At 37.1% G+C, this 18544-nt stretch overlaps 1 protein-coding gene and 1 long non-coding RNA gene across 4 annotated transcripts; both read left to right on the forward strand.

Moving 5' to 3' along the window:
• The first annotated feature begins 1743 nt into the window (after positions 1–1743).
• On the forward strand, positions 1744–4809 carry LOC117785423. Its single transcript, XM_034623423.1, has 2 exons — positions 1744–2020; positions 2081–4809. The coding sequence occupies exons 1-2, from the start codon at positions 1819–1821 to the stop codon at positions 4591–4593; spliced, it is 2715 nt and encodes a 904-aa protein (XP_034479314.1). The 5' UTR covers positions 1744–1818; the 3' UTR covers positions 4594–4809.
• Positions 4810–9546: 4737 nt separating this feature from the next.
• On the forward strand, positions 9547–18247 carry LOC117789888. 3 transcript variants are annotated; one of them, XR_004617938.1, is made up of 2 exons: positions 9547–9657; positions 17952–18247. It is a non-coding gene; the product is annotated as an uncharacterized LOC117789888 (long non-coding RNA). The 3 variants fall into 3 exon arrangements; XR_004617936.1 differs by having other exon boundaries at positions 9547–9648; XR_004617937.1 differs by lacking the exon at positions 9547–9657 and adding an exon at positions 10349–10505.
• The last annotated feature ends 297 nt before the right edge of the window (positions 18248–18544 follow it).

Raw genomic sequence — 18544 nt, forward strand, 5'->3', positions numbered from 1 at the left:
GGTTCGGAAATCGATTAGAGAGTCACAGTTGTTGTACTCAATGTTTTATTTGATTGGCAGCAACAAAGTTATAATTGATCTCTCACTATTGATATCAAGCTAAATACCTTTTATGGATCTGGGAAAATTAAGCTTTTAATGGAAGTACACCTTCAATACCTTAAAATCTAATTAGAGTTACTTAAGATTTAAAAAAAAAGATTTTTTTAAATATAGTAATTTTTTTTTTAGTATAATTTTTTAAATAGCCGTTTGTATTTGTATTTGATAATTCTTGAAAACGTACATAATTATAACAAATATTTTTTATTTAAATTTACGTTTAATAATTCTATCAATTCTATCTAAACATTTAATGCAGATTTTGGCCTTTTAGTAAAATTGCCATGTAAGCATGAATAAAAAATAATGCAATAAGAATTTATAAATTTGGATTAAAGATTATAATCTCTGATAATTATCAATAACTTTTATTGAGAACAAATATTTGGAAACACAGATAAGAATAAACTATTTTTATATTGCTTGAATTGAATTGTGTGTAAAATATTATTAATTTAGTCATTGAAATTATTACTTTTGATTTAGTTAAAAGTTAACTGGGATTTTTATGAATGATTCACTTGGTTGTTTATTATTTTAAGTATTTTTTAAATTTACCTTTAAGTTGATATGGTTGCCTATTGTCGTGCTATATAATTTTTATGAGTGTTTTAACATTGTTGAGACTCTTGGAATGCTTATCTTGGACTCGGGGAACAGGTGTTCACTTCAGAAATCGACAACTAACGACTGTGCTGCCTATTGTAGATTCGGTTTATAGCGATTTTAACTTATCGGACTCCAAGCAGCTGCTCAAAACAGCCAGCGACAAGTCGTCACCAGACCTATGAATACTACAATTGTATACCAGGTGTGTCCGCTCTAAGATAAGCAACTAATATCTCCATTTGTAATCCCATTAACAATATGAAAAAATTATATCTAAAATAGCAGAGGTTTAATTTAAAAGTCAGTCTCTAAAAAAATCTTTAAGTTTTCAATCCAAAAATCAACCATATATTGTAAGATTCAAGTTTATATTTTACACTAGGCAACAGCAATTATTTTGAATGACAGACTACATAAATGTGTGCAAAATAAAAAAGAACTTTTCCAGTTCCTTAATGAATTTATACTTTTGATCAGGGATTTATTGAATTTTCTATCCTCGGTGAATAATTTTCACCTGTGGTGGTTTTACTTAAATAAAAAATGATCCATTGTGTGGTTGTTTGAAAATCAGCTTAATATTACGAATATCACGAAAATATCAAGATGTTATTTAGAAGAGTAATCCACAAATATGTAGAAAGCTTATTGAGGGTTTGAGTTTGCTTGACATTGGCATATTCTTTTAGTTTTATCATAACTCTCTATGAAATTCAAACTGTACGATGTTTGAACATTTTAAATAAATATTCTAATATGATATAGGCCCGTATTGAGCAGACCAGAAAACATTCTGGTAGGGTTAAACTCCAAATAGAGGCCAGTTTCGAGTAGACCAGAAACCTCCGCCGGTGAAATTTTTATATGAAGCTTAGACCTACCAGAAAGTTTTTTGCTCTACTCGATACGGGCCTTAAAAAACGGTGTCGTAAAGAGAAGAAGAAGAATTTGACAACTATTCCATAGAAAACTTTTTGCCGAGTGAAATTTCTGGTCTACTCCATTCCGGCCTTAAACATAGTATTCCTAGAATTAACAATCACCAAATTTTAAGCAAAGTCAAAAGGTTTAGGTTTTTAGAATCAAAATAAATTAGTTACATAAGATATGGAAAAGCAGTTATACAACACGAAACAAAAGAGTTTTATACAAAAAGGCTTGACATTGTGGAGTAAAGATAAAAGCCCCAATAGCGAGCAGTGCAATCAAGAGGAGCAGTCGCTACAGACCGAGGTCCTCGACGACTTGGCCGTGGTTCCTTCCAATCTTCAAGCGAATAGCCAAGTTCAAGTGCAGTGTAAAGCTTTGAGTGAGTAATTGTGGAGATATACAAGTTACATTCGGCAACTAGCTAACATTGTTTTTATAGCCAATAAGAAACGAGGACACATTCTGCAGAATTTAGCTGTAGAGTATCGCAAATTGGTGCAAGATATCGAGTGGCATCTGCCCAAGAACGAACCAAGTTCGGGAGTGCGTTTGGCCGCTGCTGTGAGCACAACATTATCCAGATATAGTCAACTGGGTGGACAGCAGGAGGACTTGCAGCTGCTGCAACAAGAGGCAAGCAATCTGTCCATTGGTTTTGTCGATCTTTTTCGACAGCGCATGTACTACGATCGTTTGGGAATACCGTTAACTGCTCTCGAACTAGTCTACATGGGGGATACGGAGCGTGAATGGCGACGATCGCGAGCCAAGAGGAATGAGTACTCGATGATGAGGGATCGATGCCTGAAGTGCCAAGACAACTGCACACAAACTGATCCCGATGATGATGGTAGCGATGGGCGACTGCTTGGCGGTTATCGACCATCGATAGTCTGCTCATGCGACTATGTTGAGCCGGAACCAGCGGCACCACCGGCACCACCTGAGCCACAATCGGAGCAGAGCTGCAACTGCGATGAGTGTGTGCAACGCAAAAGGGAACAAGGCTCTTTTTATCGGTCATACAATTCGAAGCGTGCTGACTCACGATCTTCTGATCGGAACTACGATACTAAGAATGAGAAATACGACTTGCGTTCTAGCAAGTTCACTGAACAGAAGGCTGAATCTCGATCTCGATCTCAGCCCCGATCTTATGCTCGGTATCAAACTCTTGAACAGTCGGACACATTCGATATAAATTGCTCTCACTGTCGAGCTGCGGAAAGAAACAAGCGTATGTTACAGCGGGAATCAGTTACACCACCACCACCACCACCACCACCGCCACCATTAATGCCTCCACCATCACGAAAATATCCACCTCCACCACCACCTCCACCTCCACCACCTCCACCACATGTTGGCTTAGTCTGCGATCGTCAGGATCGCAAGGACTCAAAGTGCTTGAATTGCCGGGAATCCTTGATCAATCTACAGAAACAAAAGTCGTATGGTTATCGCCATCGTTATGTGTCCGGTTCAAGCGATGTCGTCTCAGATGATATACATGATTTAGCTGTACGTCGAGCTCCGAAGCTTTTCAATATACCCGACCAGGTGGCTGCACAGGCGAAAATAAGTGACTTCAGGGCCGAAATTGGACCCGAAATGCAGCTATTGATGACACCTCGAACATCTGAAGTGTCAGTGGATCGCAATGTTTCCTATCTGATGGAGACCAAGTCGATTGAGAATACCGACGATTTTGTAAGCGCATCACAAGCCGAATATATCACAGCAACTGAGCAGACTGTTTCCGTTGGATCCTTATCGAGTGATAAGACGGTAGATTCGATAGACCTACTTAACGAGGTATGGTACAATCCTTCCGCCTTTGAGAAGCCCACCAAGCAAGCCGCAGGACAAGCAGATATGCCCGAATATAACCCAATTAATATCTTGCATTCAGGCTATAAGGGCACACCGATCCTGGATGATGATGCCGCCCAGTTAGCCCTCAATCGAACTGATTGCTTGGCTAGAAGATTTGAGAAGTTGACCAACGAGGAGAAGGCCCATGAGATTTTAATGCGTTTGCGGCAGGTACGCATGTTCCAAAAACAGGACAGTCTAAGATACCAGCATAAATTGATCTCTCTTATGGGACTGGAAGAAAGAAAGGACAGTGCGACGAAAATAAACAGTTTACTCTTCTCCTGTCCAATGGGTATGAAGGACTGTCCACGTCTGATTAGCGAGGCTCTTCTCTCCCACTTCCTGAATGTGCATTTGAATACACCTGGAATGGAGCTCTCTGAGGTTTCCGAATGCGACAAGATGCTGATCAAATTCAAGCCATCAACCTTTGAAAGATCTCGCAATGTTTGCCTGTCCATGATTGTGCACACTGGCTTCAAGAACTTCTCGTTCGCTTCTTCCATCAAGCATGATATGCCTTTCTACAATGCGTGTTTGCCGGTCAATTTTTCCAAATTCACCAAACACTTGCCCATCTTTGTGATGGGCTGTCGCACCCGACTGAAGGTCAATGATCGCCAAAAGAGACGTTCCTTCAAAAAGTCAGATCAACTAAATTATATCAACGAATTATTTTCATGTAATTCTCTATTCCAAAGTTCTAGCTCTGACACAACCGTCAAGTCGCAGAACGTCTCCGGTCGCGTATCTGTAAAAGAATTTCCTGGTGACGAGATCGGAGAGAATGTCATGGCTCTATGGATGGTTAGCGTGGAACTTCCAAAGCCCATTTACGTTCACATGACCGTCTTTAATCAACGTCTGGATGTCTGTCGCACTTGCGTCATGCAGGTTCGGAATCTCAGCTCCAGCCACAATGTCGAGAAGTTCTTGCCGAAGAGTAAGAACTATATGAGACTCACCGGGCAGGATTTGCGAGTGTTAACAAATAACTATCAAGAGCCCATTTATCTGGAGATCTCCGTTCGTCAATTTAAACTGCCAAAATCTAAGGCTCAAGAAAGTATATGACACCATAGGTTTTTTATTATTTAGCGATTAGCTGTATTTGGCATACGATTTTATTGGAATTTTGGTTATTATCTCGCATCACGTTTTTACAAAATGTTCAAAAACAAAATTCGTTTTAAAACTTTTCCAACTTTCCTCTCTCCCCTCTCTTTGTGACATAGGAGGAAATTTAAGAAAGAAGAAATTGCTTATTAAAAATTGTACATAGAAAGTATATATTATCATCTTTGTTTAATTTTTATATAATGCATACATTGAAAACTAGATGGACATCTCAAAAAACAAAAAAGTTTTTCATTCTAAGACTTGATTTTCGCCCGATCGGTCCTATGACAGATATATGATAAAGTGGTCCGATTTGAACCAACTTCGGTAGGGATGTATAAGACTAACTTAAATGCAAGTTCCATAAATTTGGTTATGATATCTCATAAAACAAAAAAGTTGTTAATACTAAAACTTGATTTTCGACCGATTGTTCCTGTGGGCGCTATATGATATAGTGGTACGATCGAAAATAGAAACAAGCTCGATCTGCCTGCAATATAGAGGAATCTACATACCAAGTTTGATGTCACTAGCTTTTAAAGTGTTCTTATAATTTGGCTATGAAATTTTCTATGTCGATTTTTAGGCGGTAAAGGGGGCGGGGCCAAATTCTAAAACAAACTTGATCTGCTTGCAATATGGAGAAACCAGCATACCAAGTTTGGTGTCTCTAGCTTTTATAGCCTCTGAGATCTAGGTGTTCATACAGACGGACGGACAGATGGACAGACGGACAGACGGACAGACGGACATTGCTATATCGACTTGGCTCTGGATGCTGATCAAGAATATATATATTGTATACCCCTGTTCTTTTTTTAAGTACATATACTTGTGCTATTATGATGTCTACCTTATAGGCTTTCTATATTTTTAATGCTTTGTTAAAATAAGCTATCTTTATATAAACAATATATTAAATAGATGCAAACCGGCTGGGGGCTAAATATTCAAAGTGATTTTGTTTTGCTTTGAATTGTGGCTTTAACAGCGTAAAAGCTTTGCTCACTGTTAACGGGCTGTGAACAGTCTGTTAAAGTTGCGTTCTCTTTGGCCTCTGCTGCTGTTGCTGCTGCGTCGACCGATGCTGCTGCTGCTGCTGCGGCTGCTGTCGGCGTTGCTGCTGACGTCGCGTCGTTGGCAACTGCAGCAAGCGGCGGCTTTATTTATTTTTTAATGCCGGGCAGAATGCTATTGAACTCACACACATGCATATACACTCTCAGACACACACAAGCATACACACATACACACATGCATAGAGTTTTGCATTTTGGCAGCTGCTATTGCTGTTACTGTTGTTGTTGCTGTTGCTGCAAAATGCATAATGCATAAATTGTTGCCGGCATTGAAGAGTCAGCTAATTTGATTAGTTTGCTGTCATCTTAGGAAAACATAAAATGCGAGCACGTTGGGGAAAGACAACGAATGAAGGGAGCAAGAGAGGTAGGGAGAGAGGGACTGTCGGTTTATTTAATAGCCGAATTGTGGAAATGCAATGAAAGTTTCGCTTGCCAATGCTGTTGTGGGACACGTGTTCTGAAAATCCAGACCTACATCAACAATCCGAAATGCTTGCAGCGACAGCGACGACGACGGCGACAGCGACGCAAGCAGCGACTGCGTTGCGCATCTGCAAAGCAACTCCTTCTCCGACCCTCCTCACCGCTGCTGAACGAACTTCGCAAGCGTTCCCGAAAATGTGTTCCCGTTCCCGTTCCTGTTCCCGTTCCAGAAAACTTGCCACGTTCCAGTCGCATTCTGGAAAATTGTGTCAAGCTGACGACACAATTTTCAAATCGCATGCCCGGAGTTGCAGTTGGCTCCCCAAAAGCAAAAACAAAATAGTAGGAACATATAGAAGAAGCAGAGAATTGGAGAAAGAAGAAGAAGCAGCAACTGGAGAGAGAGAGAGAGAGAGAGAGAGTGCTATGGCACTATAGCAGTGCAGAGAGGCACACAGAGAGACAGAGTAAAGTAGAGACAATCGGAGAGAGAGAGAGAGAGTGAGAAATCAAAAATTCGCTTGCTGGCATTGCACAAATAACGGTAAAGGTAACGGTACAGTAGCGTAACAGGAAGTGGTGCATTAACACGCGCCGCAGCTGACGACGACGACGTCGCGACGTCCGTAACTTCAATTGGCCCGGGCCCCAAAAACGCGTAATTTAAAGACTAATGACAACAACAACAACGACAGCAACAGCAACAATAACAATAACAACAAATGCTGCAATTGCAATAGCAATAACAATAACAACAACAACAGAAAGAAGAAGAGCGCGCGTTCTTTTGTTGTCCTACGCTGTGTAAGTGTGTGTGTGTGTGTGTGTGTATGCGAGTGTGTGTGTTTATGCGAGTGTCCATTGCGGCATTTAATTAGGCGTAAGTTTTCGATTGCATCATCGAAAAAATTGTCAGTTTGCAATCTGAACTTTGCGTATTTTGCAGCATTTCAACTTTCAAATGGAGCCTGAGACGCGCTGTGACGCGCTGTGACGCGTTGTGATGCGCTGTGACGCGACTTCGACGTCACTAGCCCACAAAACTGTGACGTCGCTGCTGTATTTCAGTGTGTGTGTGTCATCAATTCAATTCTTTTTTGTATGCATCTTGCAGCCTTAAAATGAGCAAACGAATGACGTAGAATCCCCATTGATGTTGCTGCTGCTGCGCTTCATTTCGCAATTCGCATTTCTCATTTTGGTTGCGGCAAAACAGCCGAAAAAGTCAAAAAACCGACAAAACCGGCTACACAAGTGCCAAAAGTGAGAGCAGTCGTCTGTGTGTGTGAGTGTGTCGCTCTCAGCGAACAAGAGAGAGGCAGAGAATGCGGATGCCATTGCCGACAGTCGACTGCCGAGTGCCAAAATGCCGAACACGAAAAACGTGCACACGTGCAGCATGCAGCATGCAGACACAGGCGACAAGCGGCAAGAACTTTTTCGGTGTGAATGCCTTCTGCACAAAAACGTGGTTTTTCGGCTGTCAACGTTGCAGTCGGCGTCGCCGTTAGCGTCGCAGCTGGCGTCGGCGATCCAATGCAACGCAACGCAACGCGTCGCTGCGTTTTCATTTTTATGATTGTTGCAATTCCTTATTCGCTCGTTACTGTTAACACAGTTTAACAGCTTAACAGTTAACAGTTAACAGTTGACAGTTGACAGCTTAACATTTAGCAGTCCAACGCATAACAGTTTAATGCTGCGTCGCTGTTAATTCACAGTCGCTGTACGCAATACAAATGTTGTGTGCTGCATACGTTAGGGCGCAAATTGAAAATTTCTAACTACACTAGATTGTTGTGCGAGTATTTTAAAATACATACAGTTAGTCAAGTTAATGTTTAGATAAATAAAATTAGGTAACAGATAAGGACTCAAAAAATTCACAAATTCTATTACTCAACATTACAGTATCTTTCTTGGTTTATTTTTTTTTGTTTATTCGTTAATAGTAGCTTATGGTTAGAAACAGTTTAGTTTGTTAAAATAGTTGTGATTTGTGTATCATTATTAATGTTAAAAATAAACTTTGCTACTATTATTATTTTATTATTATTATTATTTAGTTTTGAATCACTGATCTCAGTTTGCGTTTAATTCCGCTTTCTTTTTATTCAAATTATGTTTTAAGTTCTTTAAAAATGAAGTGCAATTCACTAATATGTCATATTAAAATAGAAAAATTATTAAAATAAAAAGGTATAATTAAACTGGAAACAAGTGTGGATTATGAATTTAATTTAACAACACCTTTTTTTTTTTAATTTTCCAAAATTGAAGTTGTTGGTAATTATTAATTGCAAATAGATTAAAGTCAATTCACTTTTGGTAACTCGAAGTTTATTTGAATCTCTATGCAGACTTCAATAAAAAATTTATTTCAACTACAGGCTACGATGACTATGATGCACGGAAGTCAATATATAAATTTAAGAGTTATATTTTGCATTTCTGACGTTCTTGCATAAACAAATTTAATAAATTTATTAAAATTTTAATTTAATTTCCGAGAAATTCGATTACATTATATTATTGTTATAGGAGCGATCAGTCGAATACTGGTAACTGGATAACTTGTTTGCTTATATTTTATTTACATTAAAATATAGAGAAATCTAAGAAAGATACAAGTTTATTGATTTAGTTAAAGATTTATATTATTATTCAGATCTCATTATATACAGATTTGCAATGAATTTGCTAGGTTTGATAATCCAATTGAAATCAAGCATCATTTGCTGCTACTTAATAATATCACGAATACGCCATGTTGCATGCAATGCTTTTCCACAATAAAATGAGTTTAATTTATAAATGTGCATAATTAGGTGAAATGCAACAGCGAAACAACAAAAAGAAGGTGAAGAACAGCAACAATAACTAAAACAACAGCAACAGCAACAACAACAGCAACAACAACTGCAATTCATGTCAGCTCTCATTAGCTGACAATGCCGGCTACGGCGCTGGCTACGACTCCGTCTCCGGCTCTGTTGTCTGTGCTTTGCCTTCGGCTCTTAACTGCTGTGGCAATGTTGTTGTTATTGTTATTGTTGTTGCTGTTGCTGTTGCTTGCTTGCTTTCTGGCTGTTTCCGTCAGTTGCCGGAAGTTGCACGAAGTGCACAAAAGCTTTCGTTTCTGTGAGTTCTCGGCCTCTGTTAACCAACACTGGCACACGGAGAGTCAGCGTCATGCCAAATGCAAATGTTGTTTGGCCTGGCAAATTGGTAATGGCCAAAAGACAAAAGCACGAACACGTCGACAAAGAGCAGCAACAGTCGCAGTCGCTGTCGCAGTTGCCACAACGTCGACGCTAGCAGCAGCAGCAGTGGCAGCAACAGCAGCAGTGGCAGCAGCAGCATTTGTTGTTGTCAGCCAACAACAGCAACATTGGGCCGCATGGTCTCATCGCAGTCGCATCTCGTTCTCATTCGTGTGCGGCGCTTCACCGCTAAGCGACGTCTCATATAATTCGCTGCCTCTTGCTGCTGCTGCTTCAACGTACGTACGGTATGTGTGTGTGTGTGTGTGTATGTGTGAGTGTTTGCTTGTCTGTATGTGTGACTATCTCTGTGTCGTGGGTGCTCGGCTCGCTGTTCGCTCGTTCGTTCGTTCGTTCGTTTGTTCGTTTGTTTGTCGTTGTAGGTCGGCAAATTGCTTCGGTTTAATGCTCGTTCGTTTCTGCTGCTGCTGCTGCCTGCTGCCTGCTTCCAAACGTTTGCTGGCCATGCAGCAAAAACAGTTTACATTTGTTTTTCCGCGTGCTCGCACACGTTGACTGACACGGTCTGCGACTCAGCGAGCGAGCTCTGTCTGTCTGTCTGTGTGTGCCTGTCTCTCAGTCTATGTGTATGTGCATGTGTGTCTGTATGTGTGTGTGTGTGTGTGTGTGCCGGAGTGCCAACCCGGAGTTACCGCTGAGTGACCGGAGTTGCATGGCCGAACTAGAAAAAGTCGAGCTTGTTCCAGTTACTTGCCTCGTCTAGTCCGCTGCACTTGCCACTGCAACTGCCACTGTCAATTGATCAGTCCCAGTAAGCCAACTAAATGCATCCAAAACTTGACTTTATTTTTCATGCAAGTCTCAAATTTATATTTGTTTTTTTTTGTGTTTTTGATTTCAATATTGAATTGAATTTGGAATTTCGTATTTCGTATATCAACTGCAGCTTCGGCTTCGGCTTCGACTTCGACAGTTCGTAGCTCGCAGCTCTCATCCGAAGTTAGCGAAGAGCAAAGGAGTTGCAACTAAAGTTGAACGCTGTATGCTGAGGACGGCTGTCGTGAGTCGTGTCGAGATCGGAGCGCCGCGCGGAAGTGCAGTGCTAAAAGCGGAAACGGAAGCTGAAACTGTAACTGTAACCGAAACACACACAATTTATAACATACACTCCACTCACAATAATTGGCAAATTAAGGACTGCAGTGCGCATAAATACACACACATAAACAAATAAGCACACAAACACACAAAGAATTGTTTTCATTTTTTTTTTTTGCTACAATTTTTTTTACAAATTTTTTTAATGTGATCCACCAAAAGCAGCTGCAACAACAACGACAACAACAACTACAACAACAACGCGCGGTGTTGTCAGCTGGCCAAAACGTTCTCATCGAATAGATAAATAATCAAAGCTAAAGGAAAAGGCAAAGCAGGAAGTTTAATGTTACTGCCAAAAATCTTATAAAGAATGCAGTGTGCGTGTATAATACAATAACAAAAACAATAACAATTACAAGAACAACAACTACGAGAGCAACTTCGGCAACAGCAACAATAACAGCAACCAAATCACAACTTTGGACTAGTAACAAAAGTGTTAAGTTATAAACAAATTCAAAACAATGCAAAATAAATAAAAAAATGTTTTAAAAGCGCCGACGCAGCTGCCTTTGAGGACTTTGTGTTGTGTGTATGTGTGTTTGTGTGTTTGTGTGTGTAAATATTTGTGTTGGGTGTGTGCTTGAGTGTGCGATCAAAGTCCTTTTTATTCAAGTATTCCCTGCCTTGATTTAAAGTGGTTTGAGTACTTCACAATTAATTCATTTGATTTGTGTATTTTTTCTTGAGTTTCGATAATTTGTGATTGACATAGTTTTATATAATTTATAAAATCAAATCAATTGTTTGTGATTCATGACAATTACATTGTGATAAGCTGAGAATAATTTCACATACTCCTGGGAACTTATTTGAATTTGAGATTTTGGATTTCAAGTGAATTTATTGTGAAATGTTATTTATTAATGAAATTTTAATCACAGAATTTTGCAAACAAGCTTTAATATAGTTTACCCAAAGATATTAAATAGTTGTTTTAATAGTTTAAACTATTTAATATGTTTCTTAATTATTTATACAACGAATTTTGTTAGCAGATTAGCAGAAAATCATTTAAAACAAATTTGTGGAATTGTTTATTTATTATTCATGCCAATAATTGCTTTGCCAACTTTATGGGTTTAAATGTATTTTTTGTTATTCGTTTTAAAAATAACTATCAATACATAAATATTTTAAGCTCAATTTAATGCAGCCATGTTTGAATTTAATTAATAATTGAACGATGAATTTGTGATATTTTTTTGAGCTGAAACTTTGCTGAAATAAAAATTTATGAATGAAAAATATGAATATAAGTCTTACATACACGACTTTTGAGGAAGTTACAAATTATAACTTATCATTTATTATATTAAATTCATATAAAAATTAAATGTAATTCTCGAAAAAAATAAATATTATATATATATTATATATATAGTTAAATTTGTATTATATCTATTTGTTTCTCTTGAGAAAAAAAAATGTTTAAATTTTCGGCAAATTTTCAATTTAATTTTGTATTCTTTCTTATATATAGCTCAAACACGTTTTAGAAAAATTATAGCGTCAGCTGCTATGCAAAACATAAACAAATCAAAAGCATAAAAAAAATAGAGATAAAGAAAGAATAGAGCAGAGAACTGAGAGGAAGAAAATAAAAACTATTATTCTCTTGCGTATAATTATTGTTCTAGCTTTGTGCTCGGCGCTCATTTCGCTCAACTTGTCGAAATCAAATAAATCTTGAGTTTGAAATGATTTTTCACGTCTTTTCCGACAAAGCGTTTTCATTTTTCTTGTGATATTGTTTGTGGTGTGTGTGTGTTTCTTTTTTATTTTAAATTCCGGTCATACCGATTCACGCCGAAACTGGGGGAATCATTCTGGTTCCACAAATGTCTATTAATAATTTGATGCATTGCCTTCATCGTCATCTTTGGTCAGTCAGTGTGGATCATGTTGTTGTTGTTGTTGTTGTTTTGTTTGTTGTCTTTGTTCATTAAGTAAACTCTTCAAATACTCGCCCATAGTGTTTTTAGGGGCTTAAAGCTTATGAAATACTGCCTTAAATTTGTAGCATTTTACGCCAATTAGAAAACTCTTTCATCTTTTGACAAATTCCCAAACATTGTGCGACAGTTTTCCATTTGATTGTGTTGCGATTTTATCGAGTGTCATAAAAAACATATTTCGAAAAAATTTGTATGAGTTCTTTATCTATCTAATAATTATAATCATAAACTAGTGAAATAGCAGATATATAAATTTATATATATTAAGTATCATATTTAATGATCTTGATAATATTTAAAAAAAAATCAAAGAGTATTCCAAAATATCTAAATATTTTAACAAAAATAAGATTTTAATTAGTTTAATTGTCAAAAGATAATTTATTAAATAGTCTGGTTAATTATAGTTTACTTGATGGTCAGATAGAAAATGTGAAGTATGTATACTTTTATTATGAATATTCAAACGAAGTTTTGTTAAAATATGTTGACTGAAATTTTAAAAAAAGATTGTCTGCAATAAAAAGTTAGGAATCCGTTAAAGTCATTTAATATTGAACTTATCTGTGAAAATTAAGTTAAAAATCGCTATAAGATTTATGGAAATCTGAAAAGTTCAACTATTTGGTTGGATATTTGTAAATTAGACTCAAAATGTGAAAGTACTTCTTCTAATTAAAGGAGTTTCGAGTTGATAGATTAAATATTAAGCCAATTACCATAAGATAATATAATTCACTTAAGTCCTAATTAACACACAATTATTTATGGAAACTGAAATATGTGGTATACGGTTAGGGCGATTTAATCCCCTTATTTACGCAGGATATCAAGTAACACATGATATTAGATATTCCAAAGTGTTGATGCAGTTTGGCTTTATGCTTGTTTTTAATCTCTTTGAAGCACCCACAACGGAAGCATAAAAAGTTGGCAAATTACGAGTATTATCGCACACTGGTTTCTACCTTAATATGGACATTACAATAGCTCTGTGTGTGTGTGTGTGTGAGTGCTGTAAAAAAACACAAAAAAAAAAAAGTTAAATGTGGAATGTGACATATGAAATTTAATTTCAATTTTATTTTATTGCTGAAATAAAAAATAGAAATAGTTGAGAGGAAATCATAACCATAAACTGCAAATTGTCTGCAGACAAATTACAATAACAAAACACAATAGGAAGAAAAAACAACAACAATACCAATAGCAACAACGACAACAATTCATCTAACAAATAAATTATAAATTTTTGCATTAAATTGCAATAATTTAGCGAGCTGCGAACAGCTGCAAAAATCACAATCGCAATTTTTTATGCCTGACCTAATTTATAAATATATATGTTCAATTTAACATAGCACAAAAAAAAAATTAAAAAAAAAAATATTACGCTAGGCACAAGTGACTGACACATTTGTCGTGTTGTTGTTGTTGTTGCTGTTGTTGCTGTTGTTGTTGCTGTTGTTGATATTTAATGTAGAGGCAGTCGCTGCATAACGGCAAATACTCGTAATGCGGGCTAAAAACAAAAGTGACGCCGCTTCCTTTATTGTCTCCGACATATCCTCCCGTTGTTGTTGTTGCTGTTGTTGGCGTTGTTGTTGTGTCGTTGCCGTTGTTTGGTTGTTTGGTTGCTTTGGCCCCGTTGTCCTACTTTAAATGGTCTTTAGGTCGGCCGGGGTAGCGAGCGCGCATTAAGCTCTCTCCAATACAATTGCAAAACATCCACACACACACACACACACTATACATATGTGTGTGTGTGTGTGTGTTTATTTGCTTGTTGTTGGCTTGTGTGTGTGTGTTCTTTAGTGAGGCTTTACTTGCTGGCCGCAGTTATCGCCATCAAATCAGGCAGAGACACCACACACACACACACACACACACACACACACACACACACACACACACACAGGCAAACATAATTGTATGCAGCCCGTCTAAATAGCAATTAAACTCTCTCTCTCTTTCTCTCTCTCTCGCTCTCTTTCTCTTATGCTTTCTCATTGCATGCAGTTCATTGCAAAATGCAAGCAAAAATGACAAAAATAAACATAAAATAGTATTCACAGCGGCAGCGACGTCAACGTCGCAGTCGACGTCGACATCGAACTGCACAACAACAAGCATAATAAGAAGAAGCAGCTTTCACAGCGCCCAGAAGTATACTTCGATAAGTGTGAATAAGGGCCAGACATTTGCTCTATGATGAATAGAGAGTTCAGAGTGTGCAGCAGAGAGAGATGAAGAAGAAAGAAAAAGCGAGAGAGCGATAGAGAGAGAGCGACACATAACGATGCGCTAACTTACTTAAAGTGCAGTCCAAGAGGCAGAAACCGAGGCGAGGGGTGGGGGGTTGGCCAATAGGTGCTGGCCAAAAGTGGTCTAGTCACTGGGCCATAAGAGTTGTTCTTGTTGCGGTTGCCGTTGTTGTTCTTGCTGTTGTTGTTGTCGCTGCTGCTGTAAGTAGATGTTGTAAATGTTGCACATGGTGTAGTAACATAAAACTGGCGGAGCCTTTGCTCAATTTCGACTCTTGTCGTCTGTTAGTTTGTCATGCCTGCCAATAGAGGGCGCTACTGATAATACCCATAATAAGTTAGACCCAATTTACGCTTTCCGAGCTCGCAACTACACGTATTTTTGCTTCAGTTTCTTTATCTTCTGTTACATCATCATTACTTTATTTTTTTTTTTTGCATATTTTCTTTTTTCCATTTTTTAACTAACTTGCTTTGAGTTTCATAATTTACATAGCTTCAAATTGACGACATGTATCAATAGATTTACTCTCGAATTTTCATAGTCTGAATAATTAAAGCAGAGCTTATATTGAATTGAATAGCTCAACTTGTTAATAGCTAAAATCACTAGCTTTCTATGCAAATTTCTAATTTGTTATACAATTCAACATTTTTATGCAATATAAGGAATTTATTTTCTTTTGTTTAATTTATTTAGTTTCATGAAATATCTAATTTAGTTTTTTTTTCATAATTTTCTCATTTTTATTATTTTGTTTAACTCGAGATTTACTTTAAAAACATAACGTTTAATTTGTATTAACCTTAAATATTGTATGGTATAACTATGGAATTTTAAATTATTTATTGAACTTTCTATCTACAATTTTACAAGGGAAATCACCCTAATAGATTAAGCTGTCCCAAATTATATTATTATTCGAAATAGCGCATCAGATGACTTTGATAAAAATTTGAAGAGTTAAGAATACTATTTTTTTTTTTTTATTTATAATGTAATTAGTTTGACTACAATTTAAATGTATTGAATTCTTAATTATATTTAAAGACCTGGCTGTGATTCGATCAGGCAACTCTTTACAAGGTTATAGTTAAAATAAAATAATAATCCCAGTTGTTTTTGTTTTGCCCACACAAACTGTAGACTAATTTGATGTAAATAGAACATCATTAATTAAGAAAGAGCCGACTATTAGACTTAGTTTAGTTTAATGCATGTCCTATTCAAAGAGCATAAGGTGACCCATATATAACCATCGAAGTACTTAGTACTTAGTACATGGGCAACTGACCCCTCCGTGTGTCGTGTCTTGAAATACGGCTATGCAAATCGGTTCAGCTGAGAGAGCTGCCGGAACAACAGAAGCTAAATTTAATTACGTGGTTCAATACATGGCAAGCAGAGCCCAGAAAGAAATCATAGCTACATAAGTGTTGGAAAACGGGCGGGCATTTTGCCAATTTTTCTCCGTTTCTCACTATTACTTTTCTCTATCTCTGTCTCTGTCTCTGTCGCACTTTCTCTTCCTCTCTTTTTTTTTTGTATTTTTCTCGCTGTATTTGTGCACCATTATACAATATTTTATTTTATGGCATGACTTTTCATACAGGGCAGACTTTTTGTTGTCGTCCAAGCTGAAAGGGGGCCAAAACATAGTGACCGACATTCCTATCGACTACAACTTCGTCATCGTCATCGCCGTCGTCATCGTCATCGTTCCGTCATCGTCTTTTCCGTGCTTTGTCTTTGTATTTGTATTTGTATTTGTCTCGAAAACGAAAGCAGCCCGGAAATGCTCGACCCGTATTGTATGTTGGCTTCCTATGTGCGAGGTGTGCCTCATTATGCATATAGGCAGTTGCCGCTACCCTCTCACCCCCCTCTCTTGCTGCTCTCTCTGCTTTCTTACTCCTTGCCACATTGCAATCCGCCTTAAAGGTTGCATATAAACAAATTTGAGCAGCATGAGCATGTGTGTGTGTGTGTGTGTGTGTGTGTGTGTGTGTGTGTGTGTGTGTGTGTGTGTGTGTGTGTTTGTGTGTGTGTGTAGTTAGTAGTCATTTCAAACAGTTTCACCTCACAGCCTTTCTTGCTTCCTTTAAGTATAGTAAGTTCTCTTACTTTCTCTGTCTCTGTCTTTCTTATTGCCCATCTCTTTCGCTCTTTTGCTGCTGTGCCAATAAATTTGGGTTCTTCTTTTCGTTACGTTTCATATGCAATTTTCGCATTTTCATTGTCTATGTGTGTGTGTGTGTGTGTGTGTGCGAGTCGTTGTTAAATAGCAATCTTATTGTTGCACTTGTATTTGTTGGAAAAGTAGGACATTCTGATGCAGGTAGGCAGCTGAGTCACAGAGAGAGAGAGTGCGAGAGAGAGAGAGGCAATGTGGCGTGTGTGGCATGTGGCAGAGTCGACGCTTGCGGCTGGCAGGCGGCACGAAATGTGCAACACAAAAGTTTCGTCATTATTGGCTTATGAGGTGAAATTTATTGCAGCATAATTCAATGCGCCTTCCCGCCACATCACACCCTCTACTCCCTCCTCCCTCCTGCCTCCACCCTCCTGCCCCATCAGTCCATCTCACTGCTATGCATTTTGGGAAAGTTTTCAGCGGATATTGTAGAAAGTGCAGAATGACGAGCTGATTAAGTTGAAAATGCACAAATGCGAGCGCTTTTCACTACAGCGAAAAAATAAACACATTGTCTGAAGAAAGTTTTCCTTTTTGTTAGTCAGAAACTTAAGCGAACTTCCATTAGAATATTTAAATATGAATAGAATATGAATTATTAATAAAATGACTAGTTTTTTTTTTCAGATAAAAAAAGGTAGAAAAGTACAACTTTAAATAATAAAATGAAATCCTCAATATAATTAAAAAGAATAAGCGAAAGTTCTCAATATAATCAATTGAAATCTAAAATAACATATTTCTTACTATGGTTTATATTTATTGAATATAAAATATTTTCTTATAAATATAATTTGCATGTTTTCTTTTATGAAATGTAGGAAATACATTTGAAGATTGATCTTCTTTTATTTAAGCGCAATTTTTTAGTTGATATAATTATTTTATTTTCGTATGATGCTAAAATTATCGAAAAATTTAACTTATTTAGCTGAGTTTTCTCTACATTTTCTGAATGCTTCCCACTATTGTTGATTGATTTGAAAGTCTTGTCTCTTTCTAGCACACAAGGTCTTAGGATTGAGGAATTTGATAAAGGACAGATGAAATGAAGACTTGAAAGATTAAAGACAAATGCGTATTGCAAAACAAACGGACAACAAATGCATTAAATATTCGTATATATTTAATCATTACTTATTTAAATATTTAAATAATTACAATAAAAATTAATAATAAATAATAATAATACACGAAGCTCAAATAGACTGAAATAGAGTCCAAATATATTACGAAAGTAAATGCAATTAATTATACATATCATAAAATAATTAGCAATTGCATTTAAGTTATTAAAAATAATAATAAAAATAAAAGGCCGAAACAGCAACAAGAACTATACAAAAAAAAGAAAAAGAAATAAAAATCAAACAGCATCTGCAACAAACAAACAAACAAATAAACAAAGAAGAACAATTAAATAACAAAAACATTTAACACTAATAACAACAACAACAACAAATCGCGTGTACGAAAGTGACAAAAAAAAAAAACAAAAAGTGTTTTGGGGCAACCAGAAGAAGGAGTGCGAGTGAGAGAGACGCTGTGTGCGAGAGGGACGCGCGGGCGTCATGTGACTGGGCGGCCAGCAAACAA

This window comes from Drosophila innubila, chromosome X, assembly GCF_004354385.1.
Source record: "Drosophila innubila isolate TH190305 chromosome X, UK_Dinn_1.0, whole genome shotgun sequence".
NCBI classification, from domain to species: domain Eukaryota; kingdom Metazoa; phylum Arthropoda; class Insecta; order Diptera; family Drosophilidae; genus Drosophila; species Drosophila innubila.

Bases quoted from the DNA above. Each gene is read 5' to 3' on its own strand.
- LOC117785423 (XM_034623423.1), top strand. From the start codon at position 1,819: ATGGAAAAGCAGTTATACAACACGAAACAAAAGAGTTTTATACAAAAA. The intron at 2,021-2,080 runs GTGAGTAATTGT...TTGTTTTTATAG, and splicing joins AGTGCAGTGTAAAGCTTTGA to CCAATAAGAAACGAGGACAC.